The following is a 12657-nucleotide window of genomic DNA, read 5'->3' as shown; positions in this document are numbered from 1 at the left end:
GAGTCTGTGCTGGTTTCAAAAGCACACTTTCAGATGCAGTAAGGAAAAAAGAAATACATGAATTACTGCAGTGATGTTTTCAGATGGCAAGCAGTTTCTAAGAAAATCAAAATTTGTGTTACCAGGTCATCCAAACACTGTGCAGAGTCCCGAGGCATTTTGACGCACATTGGCTGTGTATCTTCAGCATACATCAGCAGAACCTTCCCATCTGTTCTGATACTGCCTGATTTCACTTGACTAAACTAGCCTTCATTTAAAGATTAAGTTCTTATAATCACAGCAATGGTATTAACTGTGACAGACTGTACGTAAAAAAATCAACATCACTGGAATGTTGTTTGGTAACTGAGTACGTGTCATTATTATCTTATTAGCAACCTCCAAGATAGGAAAGAAGACTGAACAAACTTTCCTATGTTGCACTGCTTCTAAAGAAAGAATGTTACTAGTGACATTCGCTAAATTCTGCTGCAGAATACCTGGAGTCAGTGGTCTGACAGATTGTTATATAGTTATGGACCAAGCCAGAAAACCAGGTCTGTGCTTTTACAGCACGGTTCTTACTTGTGGCCAGGCAGTCACAGGGCTGCCTCTGCACCGTTAGAACCATCCTTTTTACCGTGTTCTGGACTGCAGTATGACTATGGGACACCCAGGCTTATCAGATGATAACAAATGCTGTTGAAAGTGGGCGTTTACTGCTTTTTCCTTTGGAACTAGAGTTTGGCTGCTGTTCACTGGTTGGAATTAAGTATTAGGCTTGCAAGACAAGACTAAATAAGCATGTTTTCCAAGGGATTTGTGAAAAGTGTTCAGGGAGTATGACAACAGTGAGTATGTTCACGAATATCAGCATATGCTCCAGAAGAAGGAAGGGATCTATTCAACACATTGCAGCATTAATTTTTCATGAATCCTTAAAGCTTTATCAGCTTTGATGAAACACAAGTCAAAGTCAGGGTTGAGCAACTACCACAGTCAGATCTGAGGCCCCACAGATTGATTAAAGACACAATAGAATAGCAACTGCCACCACTTTCAGTGACTGCAAAATGGAAATTCAGATTTGAAGACATATTGAAGGAAAAGGATGAACAGTACATGGCTAATCTGTGCCTTGTGAATATGTTGCTGTGGGAGTCTGCAAGAAAGTTTAAGATCCTAAATTCTGAATACGCATCTTTAAAATTGTCCAAAATACCAAGACTTAAGGAAATTAACTTGTTATTCTTCTCAGAAGTTGTATTATATCTTCTCAGAGGCAATCATTACTGCAAAACAAAGAATGTGAAGAGGCAATAAAGGATAAAAAAAGTAATACAAATTTAAAAATAATCAAGCATTCTTTTGTGCCTTAATTGCAAGCCAGAATATCAAGGCAATTTCTGGTTTTCCAAAGACAATATGAAGACTTACCTAGTTTTGTTCTGTAACTGTTATAATAATCACAAAGTTAGGTTTATCAACCTTAAAACTTAATTACCATGAAAACAAAAATATTCATTTGAACCATTTTCAGACTTCTTTTCATTCTGGTTCCGATACCTTTCTGCACCTGACAACAATCCGTAATTTGTCAGTTGTCTTAAGGACCATAAACAACAGCAGTAGCAACAGGCACAATGCCAGGCTTTGAGCTTGGTAATCATGTCCTTTTCTCAAACTGGGTTTAAAAAGACCAAAGAGTGTCAATTTACAAATAAAAGTATCTGAAACAAATAACTCTGTTCCACAAAAGACAGAGATGATGCTGATTAAAATGGACAGTTACTCTGTTAAACAGGATTATGCACACAGAAGCTCTGCTAAGTAAGATAGCCTAGTGCCAAACAGTAATGCCATTGTAAGCATTAGCTTTTCCACTGCAAATTTTAACTATTGACTAAGATTAGAGCAGCAGAGAGGACTGGTCTAGCACTGCTGGAAAGCAACACACAGTCAGCATACAGCCTTGTACTGTTTTCATTTACCAATTCCCAACTCCAGTTTCACCTTGTCACTCTCAAGAGAAAAGGCAAAACTAACAAGAAGTCTATTCCCTCAACAGACACACAAATCAGCAGAATTTTAAAAAAAAAAACAAACAACAACCAAACCCAAAAAAACCCACACCCAACTTTTTTCTTTCTTCAGCTCCTGTGACAGAAAGGCAGCAACAGTAAAGTTAATGTACCTAGTCTCACACTAGTGAAATGATTATTGGCAGATATTCTTCTGCATTAGACAAAACCTGCAGCCTTTCTGTGATTGCTAAGGTAAAGATGCTTGATTCAATACAATTCTTTCTGGCTGAGCTAGCTACTAAATTTATGTAACAAACTTAAAGGGAGAGAGGAAACAGGATAACAATCAATTGGCAAATAAGTCACTATCCCAAATGTAAACAATGTAACTCCCCTGTTATTTTCTCCACAATCACTTTCCTGAATCTACAACTCTGTTCTTGACAGGCCTGGAGGCAATGGAGTACAAGAATTCATGGAACCAAAGCACTGCTGCCACCAGTAGGAAACTGAAGATTTTTAGAGAAAGTTTGTTATCATGCTGATTTACATGGGAGTTTGTTTTGTTTTCAAGAACTAATGTATTTTGGGCTTAGACCTCAAAAGCTTTAAATATTATGTGAACAATGTTTCTCAAATTGTTGAGAGGCCAATGATCATCACTGACTGACCTACAGTTCTGTGCATGAAGGCATTTCTTCCTAAATAGAAGAAAAAACACTAACAGCAGAGTCTAGACATTTCCTTCCATCACTTGATAAAATGAAACAAAAAAGAACCGAGTAAAACAGGGTTAAAAAGCACTTCAAGATACTTCCATTTACAAATACCATTTGTTTTTTCCCTTAAAGAGATACTGAAGAATTTTTTTAAAATAATTTAAGCATAAAAGCAGCATATACTACAGTAGACACAACTATATGCACACAAATTCAGCTATGAAAAACTGGAGTACTTCCCTTAATACTGGACTTAGCTATATCATCGCAGATCAGCAGAAAGTTAGGAACACAGTCTTAACACACTATTTTGGATTTGTGCCTATCATCAGGGCTTGCTTCAGTCCATGAAAGATCATGCTTACCAAGGCTGGGATCATGCACTTTCAATGTAAGAAAAGCTGGGGTACATTTTTTTTAAAGTTGTGAATCCCATTTGGCTTTGAGCTCCAAGGCATAACTGTTGTTGAACTACTGACTTGGACCAAAGTTTGAATGCTCAGAAGCTTTACTAGAGAACAGCTGAAAATGTTCAGTTCTGCCACCTTGAACACCACAGCAGAATCATTTACCTTGCCTGGCTGAGTATTATAAGGGATAAAAAAAGCAAGCACAGTTTATCATGACACAGTGATCCAATACTTCTAAGTGTCAGAATTGATCCAGCTTTGGGTCCCTCCTTGCAGACTACAGTGATGCAGCTTTTGCTCCTGGCATGCCTCTATAGCCAACCCAACCTTCCAGGAAAAGGTGAAGGTACTTGCAACGCTCCTAAGAGAAAGACGACAGGCTAGGTGAAATCATACTGTGGGGCACGTTTGGCCCATCAGCTGCCAGCTAGATCCTGCTGACCGCAGCAGAGATGGGAGCTATGCTGTTTATAGCAAGCCTACACCCTGGAGCAGGATAAATTAACAGCTGCGCTCCCTCTCTTGGCTCAGGGCAGGCACCCACATTGCTGTTCAAAGGTAGCTTGAGGCTACAGCAATTCACAGCCCTGCTGAAGTGCAAAGCAAACAGAGCCTACCACATTCGCAGATTTCACATGCAAGTGACAAATCTTGTTGAGGTCCTTCGAGGAAAGACCCTACACCTACCCTGACTGACTAATTGCAGCCACCTTAACATCACTGCAGGGTGAAAAGAGGCAGCAGCTAGGCCAAGCTACCACCACAGGGGATGCTCCTCCGTGTGAGTCAGATTAGAATTATGCCTCAGGGACCAACGGCACACACAGGTTTGCAGCAGTGTGGACAGCCAGTGAGTCTGAAACAGAGGGCATCTTATGAGCAGAATATACAGGAAGCCAAGAAGTCTGGAGTTCTCACCCGAGCTCTGCATCGTTTAAACATCAGAAGAGCTCTACCTCAAGCTTCTAGTTCTGCAAACCAGGAACATCACTTTTTATCTAGGGAGTGCATTGACATTTGTTAACATGCAAATATAATTTGACAATTAAAAAAAGCAATGTACGATTACACTGATAGAAGCAGAACATGACTGCAGAACATAAAATAAGCAACCACGTATCTATCATAATTTGCCTATTGTATGGGAGGATGGAAATTAAAGCAGTGTAATTAACCCACACAAGCAAATATTTCCTTTTTTTTAATAAAAATAGAATAAACTTAATTTTGTGACCTCAGGTCTCACCGAAACAACTTATAAACCTATGAAGAATATGCTACGCATGGCATGGCAAGTCTAAACAAGCATGCAGTCACTGTGAAGGAGACCAGTGGCCAGGAACCAGGCTCCCACATCAGAAACATCACATGCCCACCCTGTTGGCCCAAGCCTGTCAGCCTCACATACAGCTGCTTTTCAGGAGCTCTCTGATGTCACCAAGAGTCAACTTGAAATGCAACAAGGCAGGACCACAGATCTGTTTGCCAAAATCTCTTGGCCAAATGGCAGAGCAGATTCCTTCAGAGTAACTTTGGAACTATATTGAAAAACACATTTGCGTATCATTCTTGAACAAAACAAAACAAAACAGAAAAGTGACCTTTAGAATTTGCTGACAGGTATGCATAGCCAGCATGGTTTTTCCCCTCCTATCAGTAATCAGAACAATACTTACTTATATGAAGAATTCCAGAAAATGCTGCAGAAAAGTTTCACTTTCAAAAAACATTTAAGCAATATTTAAAAAAACAAAACTAAACAAAAACCACCTTAACTGCAGTGTTTTCAAGGCCATAAGCGTGACAATAATTGGTCTTTGGATCAAAGGCAGCTCAAGGTACATGCAGTTCATCTTTTCAGAATAACCCTGCATGTTCAAATTTTCTAAATCTTTCCTAATGGCTGTAATGGGCATAAAAGCTTCTAACTAAGCCCATTTAAAAGTGAGAATCAACAAGGCTTTTAATCATACAGTGCAAAATATTACTTTCAGAGTAAATTAAACTAGAAACACACACAATTTGTATTATATTCTGGGGGAAGATTCCTTCTTAGCTGATTCAACACCTAGTAACCATCTGATGTGTTCCTAGCTACAAAACCCAGCGACACGAGGTTCACAGTCAGATTCAGAGAAGTCTTCTCAGATTTAATATTTAAGCTCAGGAGGAGAGAACGACAAGCAGAGAAAATGGACAGTTGTAGGTTGGGTTATTTTTTGGTTTTGTTACTGTTTTTTTTCATGCAAGTAAGTTTCATGCAGAGGAAAGAACAGGAAAAAAAGAACCACATTCCTCTTTTTATTTTTTTTTCCTTTATCCAAAGGTCATGGCACGGAAATGAGTTACTTCACACAGATAGTGCATGCACACATACATAATCTCACTTTGGAACGATGAAAGAAGTCCAAATTTGCATGGCTAGCACCAGATTTTTAGAGATGCAAACTACTTCATTCAAAGCTTCATGAAAAGGTAGGACTCAGACTAGGTTTGGATTGTCAGTATTTTTTTCCATATGACCCATCACAACTAAAAAGAGATGTTAGTTCCAAAAGGAGAAGTAATAAAACATAATCTCTCTCCATTAGAGAATCAAGGTACTTCTTTTTGCTTTTAACATCTTCATCATTCTCTGAATACAGCTCTGATCTTGCATTTGGCCCGCGGCAATATACCAAAGGAATGTTACTGAATTCCACCTAACCTATTTATGGTTATTTCTTTGCATGTTTCTAAGCTTGTTTGGCCAACATTAGAGGAGATATTTCACAGGATACATCCAAGCTCAACCAAAGTGAAGCCTTTCAGGTTACACGCAGAAAAAGCAACGGGGTTGAGGCAAAGCCATTTTTCACAGGCGACCAGGTAGAAAAGAGTGTTCTCCACTGATGAGCAAAAGCCTGCAAACCTCTGAATGCAATTAAGCTTTTTTGCAATACTTCATGTTGGAAATTGACCCCAACTAATATCATTAAAGCAAAATAAACTTCTTGAATGTAACACGTCCCACAGCACCTGAGATGTATTGTAACATATAGACTTGATGGATAGCATCAGGCTTGTTACTGTCCTTTAAAACTCATGCACTTGGACAGGAAAGGATTACAATAGTGGTATATTACAAGGTCTTGTTATCAGAATATTTAGGTTGATGGCACAATGCAGAGCTTTGCTGAAGACACCTGTAGTCGCTCTAGATGTGCAGTACCACACAGAGATAAAGGATCAGGTCCTGAAAGCTCTGCTGTTGTATTAAAGCAGCACAATATCCACCCCAATCAGCCCTAGCCTCTTAGCCATCATTTTCCCATTCTGAAGATGGTTTGCTTCTCTTCACATTTCTGTATTCTGTAGTATATACATCTCCTGAGATTTAAAGCAAATACATTTGAGCCAGTTGGAGGGAACAAGAAAGAAAAAGTATTAAGCATTCCTCAGAAAAACAACAGACTCTGCCTGGTGAGGTAAGCTTCAGAGAACTAACCCTTAACCCCTTCCCCACTGTTGCCCAGGGGCAAATACAAATTGTGGCAAGAAGGTTTGTCGAAGTTTATTTAAGAGCCTCAGCTCTCTGAGAATGACTCTCACCTTCTGGCAGAGATTACAGTCCCTGAGGCAGAGTCAGCAAGACAAGCACGTGCCTCCAGCTCAGCAACACTAGTTACCTTGCCGTATATTGTCTTCAACCAGTGACAAATATTTACTATACCCTGACTTACTAGCCTTTGGGCTAAAGAAGTTGAAGCATCCCTTCCAATTCTGAAGTGAGGACACTGTCCTTCAGAGCAGGCAGTGGGGTACAGGCAATAACGATTCCTTCAGTGGCTGCCAGAGTCTGACAATTACGTTCCGGAATATACATTTTCTCCTTCCCCTCTCCTGGTATAACATGAAGAAAAAGTTTCAGGGACAAGATATTAGGGTTATATTAAGAGTGGTTCAACTACAGTACAGAAGTAAGGAGGAGCCATGTTTCAGTCTCTGTCTGGGCCCTGTCCCAAGTCTAAAGTTGGCTCTGAGTGAAGACGGAGCTGCAGAGACAGATATCAGACAGTGCATTTTGGGGCTGCCCTATCATGCCAGATGCTGGTTAGAGAAGTTCATACATAGCAAAAAAACAGAAACAGACTTCAGAAAGTTCCACTATACTAACAAATGATTTGACAGTTTCCTGGATTGTCAGAGGAATATTTATTTTTCTCAGGCAAACTTTTAGCTTTATTCTTCAGTACTCCAATCAGTCTCTCTCTAGCTTGTCTTCTTTTTAGTCAAATTTCATCCTGCCAACATTTAGAGCAACTACAGTCACCTCTAAATGCTGTGGTCAAATGGTTGAAGAAATATTCCAAGCTTCAAAACAGATTCCTGTACATCCCTCATGAGGTAAAAGGACCATCAGCTACAGAAACAGGATTTCACAGAACCAAAACTCATACAACTGTAGAGGCCACTCCTTCACTTAAGACTCTAGACAAATACCGTGGCACTTCAGGCAAGAAGTCTTGATGAAGTTTCAGGCAGAGCAGTAAAAGCTACATCTCTTTCCATTTAGCATCACCCTTCCATAGGCACAAGTCAGACATTTAACTCTGACATCATGTTTGCTTTCTTAGTACATCCAGAACAGAACGATCCTTTGCAGCTATGGCAAGAGCACAAAAAGGCTGAATCACTCTACCTGTAACATCACTAACCAAGCCACGCTCACCTTTTCACTCTCTCTTAACTTGTTGATGAATGCACTACACTGCCTGCAGTTTTATTTTCTACATGGGACAATTCTGAAGAATTTTTTAAATCTTCATTTAGCTCCTAGTCTCACTGTTCCTGTATAAAATTGCTTTTATTTTGTGCAAAAAAAGCTTCACACTAATGCCTGGTATCTGTGGCTTTCAGTCTAAAAATACTGCCTCTCTTTCTTCCCAGAGATACGGTCAATGCATGCAAGCATCCTTGCTGCTTCTCTATTAGGTAGACACCATCACCCACTTCTGCATAACATAAATTACTTTGTTGACAGCTTGTTTCTAGCATATACAGAGCAAAGAGACCTCATCTTTCTGTTATCAAGCCCTTACTTCAGGGCTAACTCTCAAGTGCTGTACTTCCCATTTAGCAAAGCATCTGAGAAAGTTCAGCGATTTCTTAAGATGAGGGTCATTCAGCATTGCCTGCTGGTCTGCAATAACTAAAGGCTTAAGTCACGCTTCTGTTCATAACAAGATTTCAAATGATAGGAAGTCAGTAATGAGTACACTCAAGGAGAAAAGAGACATCATATTCTTATTATGGAATACAGGGGTTTTTTGCAGTACTCAGTGGTTTACTGAAAAATCATCTACTAGAAAATCTGCCTGCAGACAGGAAGAGGAGGTTCCTGTTGATCTTTTTCTTTGCATCCAGCCCTTAAAGTTTGCTGGTTTTGTCATCAAAGGTACCAGTTCCAAGAATCATTATATTTTAGATTCATACTAAATCAGATGGATAAGCTTGCAGAGAGGGGAGACGGGGTTGTCTTATGACTTTAAAAGTCTACCATTCCAGGCAGAGTAGGGGGAAAGGGATAACAGATAGCACTCTTAACAAAGACCTCGTGTTACTATTCACAATGAGATGGACCTCACTGCTTGGTCTTTAAGCGTTAGTAGATGGTTAAGGTTCCAACTACTAAACCAAAAGATGGCTATGGGCAAACATCCTGTGGAGAATTCCCACTCTAATAACAGAGCAAAGTTCTGCCCATGGTGTACAGAAAGTAAATATATAATAGATACCTTCACCATATGGGAAACATCTGCTCGGTATCTTACACAGGCAGTAACAAAACTTCTTTAGATTTTTTCTTTTTAAAAGGAAACACACAGTAATTTCCTAACAGAAAGTTCATAATGATGAGCCACAGAACTGCTCAAATTAAAACCCATTCTTAATGTTGTTCTTCGTTAAAAAACGAATAGATGCCAACATTACCAAGCCAGCACATATTCTGGAAAAAGAATATGGCAACAATTAATTGTATCTATAAAATGTAAAAATTAAAAAGGGTTGATTTTTCAAAGGCTAAAGAAATTGCAGGGTAGCAGATTCAGAATGCTGCTTGTAAATGAACAATTATCAGATGCAGCATTTTTGGATAATAGCTTGATATATGTTCAAAAACATGAGGCAGGGAGAAGCCACTAATAAACACAGAACAAGAAAACAAGCAGGGCAGAACAAAAATTCTCCAGAAACAATGATGGATCATTGTATATAAAAGAAGAACTGGAGAGAAAAAGAAAAAAAAAAAAAAAAAAGAAAAGAAAAAGAGGCAGCACTTTAAAATCCATGTTAATGAAAATCCAATATGAAATTTAGGTCCACTGATAGTCTATACCAGAAAGATGAAAGAAAAAAGAAAAAAGGGAAAGAAAACAATAAAGTGAAAAGTGTAACATATTTTTTGCCTCTTTGCAGAATGAAGCAAGAGGATCCAGTTATTCTATATGACACTTAAAGGAAGCAAAACTTTCCCCATCGCTAGCATGTAGGAGGAAGAAATGAAGCAGCAAGTACCAAGATAAAGACATTCACCTCAATGTGCCAGCGTAATTCTATAGGTTTTAACTCAAGGTTCTGACAGAGGATTTCTCAAAACATCAGTCTTAGATATAGTATAGGAATTGGGAAAACTCCAGTGGATGGGGCAAATGTCAGTACAGCCTGACTATTCAAAACAAGAAAAAAAAAAAAAAAAAAGAAAAGAAAAAAAAAAGGAAACTACAGAGATGTTCAGTTAAAAAGAGACAGTAACTGCTGCAATGCAAGAATAAAAAAGCTGTTAAAAATGTTGATGTTAGAAGAGCTACTTATTAAAATATCAAAACAACAAAACAGCAAAATAAAGAAAATTATTGTTTACACTTAACAGCATTTTTTTAAATTCAGGATGCTTGCATTTTCAGGGTAATGTTGCAGTTAATGGCAATGAATTTGGGACCCTGACAGCAAATTAATTCTAAAACAGTACTAACACATTCAGCATAGTTTTCAAAAAAATATATACAGACAAATTAATCTCTCTGCTTTTTGACAGCTTCCTGGTCTGGCTGATAAAGGTGACTCATGTTAATACATCTGAGTTTCTCTTAAACAGGTAATTTATCCTTAAATAATGCGTTGACCAAAAAGTTTGCCAAATGAAGGCATACATTACAGATTAAAAAGTTGTCCCCCTGGCTGGTCTCAAGAAATCTAGAAAGAAATCCACACAAAGATTATTTTGAACAGTGTGCTTCAGAACAATTCCTGGTTCAGGACTTTGCAATTTGTTTTTAATTGACACTAAAAATGATATAAAGTATTTGCTTACTAAACCTGGATATGAGATTGTTGCGGGAGTATCCAGTAACAAGGCACTTTACTCTTACAAAGTGATATTAATCACTGATAAAATGATCTTGATCCTACAAGATGACTTCTGTGCAGAAGTCTGCAAAGGTAGGTCACATTCCCAGACAAGAGGCGCTCACTTCAGAATGCAGCAACTTTAGAAAACATTTTAAATAATAACTGCCTCAAGCTCTCAGTACAATGCAGAGCAGTGTGTGCATAATACATTAATAGGACTATCAGTAGAAACAGAGAAATAATTTTGCATTTATGAGTACACTATTATGCTTACCTTCAGAAGGGCTACAAAAACACTGGAGATAGACAAAGAAATTGCTAGTTCATGGTTGTGTACTAAGGCACACAAAGACACAAAGCGTGTATATTTATTACGCACTTGCCAACCTTGCCAGCAGAGGTACAACACAATCCCATGACTGGGAAGTTAAAAAACAACAGTAACAACAGATACTAGTTCCTCAATATTTGGGTGACTTACCAGGGGATGAAACAGACTCATCATCATATCAGAATTCAAAATAAGACTAAAGTTTTAAGAAGTGTTATTTCACGAAGTTCTTGTGAATCATCAACATGGATTTAACAGTACTTTCCCTCTTTGGAGTCTGTGAATGCCCCGGTTTCCTAATCCCTGCTCATATGGCTATGAGATAAAGTATGCCTGCAACATGTCCACATAGTTTGATTCATTTTAATAATACCTATAGACTCAGGGCCTTCCTCTGCTTGGTCAAAAAGCTCGCAATTCTCTGCCATAGTGCCCAGCCAGCCACTTCTCTCGAGTGGAGAAGCTTTCTTTTGAAAACATCAGACACCAACCACCAGCTGGAGCCTGGACAGGGCGGGCAACACTCACAAGTCTTCTTCCTCAAGTGTGCGTTTCTACAGTCCCTTGTTCACAGCAATGCTGGATCACCCCGTTCCTGCCGCATGCAAGCCAATTTCACCATCCAGGTCTGGAGTTAGCACATGAAGCATCTGGCCAAGCCATGCCACATCTCACTCCAAGCTCCCAATCCAACTGGGAGCTGGAAGACAATTCTTAGCAAAACAAACTAGCAAGAGTTTTGCAACTCCTTAAGGCTTGGTTGGTACAAGTAGGATCCACAGTCCTGCTGGAGCAACACACTGAAAGAGCTGGTGTAAGGGCCTGATTTTTTTCTCACACCCCCTCCTCCATGTGGCAGGATGCTCCTGAAGACCAGGCTCTTGCTCTCACTAGGTAAGACTGCGCTCGCTGCCATTTTCTTGGGTCTACACCCCTCCTCAAGACCCCCCTCACGGTTGCCTCGTTCCCCCTCTTCTCCAGCCCCTCCGGCACCACCTTTGCCGAGCCTGCCCCAGCTCGGCCGTGGCCCCACACAACCCGGGAAGGCGGCACAGGGCAGGGGCGAGCCCCAGCCCCGGCCCCGGCCCCGCCGCAGCCCGCTGCTCACCCGCGTCGTAGAAGGCGTCCAGCACCGCCGTCTCCCCGAAGTCCAGCTCCCCGAAGTTGACCGTGACGAGCTGGGCCCCCTCGGCCTCGCAGGCCCGCAGCAGGCACTGCCGCGCCCCGGCCTCGGGGCTCCGCGCCCCGGCGCCCACCTTGGGAGGCTCGTTCAGCACACACACGGCCCGCAGGCAGCGCGGCCGCGGGGCTGCCGTGCCGCCCTCCACCGCCTCCCCGCCGCCCGCCGCCGCCTCGGCCGGCAGCTCCGGCTCCGCGCAGGGGTGTGCTGGCTCCGCGGCCGCGCTGCCGCCCGCCGGGCTCTCCATAGCGGCGTCAGGGGCCGAGGGGAGCCGGTGGCTGCCGGCAGGTGCTCAGGCGGGGCCGCGCCCCATCGCAAACTGCTGGGCAAACTCCAGCGGCGCAGGGCGAGGGGCCTCCCACCGCCCCGCTGGCGGCCCTTCCGCCTGCGCGTCTCCCCTCGCCTCCGCGGCCGGGCGGCACCGCTCCCCGGCGGGCGGGCACGGGGACCGGCGCGGAGGGACGCCGCCCTCCCGGGACAGGACGGGACGGCGCAGGGGAGCGCGGCGCGGCCCCAGGCTCCCCCTCCCCACCGGCGGCACAGGCGGACAGCCCCGCCGCGCCTTCCTGGGACGAACGCCCCGTTCCCCGCCGCGACCAAAGCAGCGCGGTACTGAGAG

At 41.8% G+C, this 12657-nt stretch overlaps 1 protein-coding gene across 1 annotated transcript in view; it reads right to left on the bottom strand.

The window, feature by feature from the left end:
* Window positions 1–12285, bottom strand: part of MAP3K15 (mitogen-activated protein kinase kinase kinase 15) — an 87261-nt gene extending 74976 nt beyond the window's left edge. The window contains exon 1 of the mRNA XM_040582567.1: window positions 11967–12285. Coding sequence (XP_040438501.1) covers window positions 11967–12285 — 319 coding nt within the window. The remainder of the gene's footprint in view (window positions 1–11966) is intronic.
* Window positions 12286–12657: the final 372 nt, after the last annotated feature.

This window comes from Falco naumanni, chromosome 2, assembly GCF_017639655.2.
Source record: "Falco naumanni isolate bFalNau1 chromosome 2, bFalNau1.pat, whole genome shotgun sequence".
NCBI lineage: Eukaryota > Metazoa > Chordata > Aves > Falconiformes > Falconidae > Falco > Falco naumanni.
This window is presented reverse-complemented; position numbering and strand designations above follow the sequence as displayed.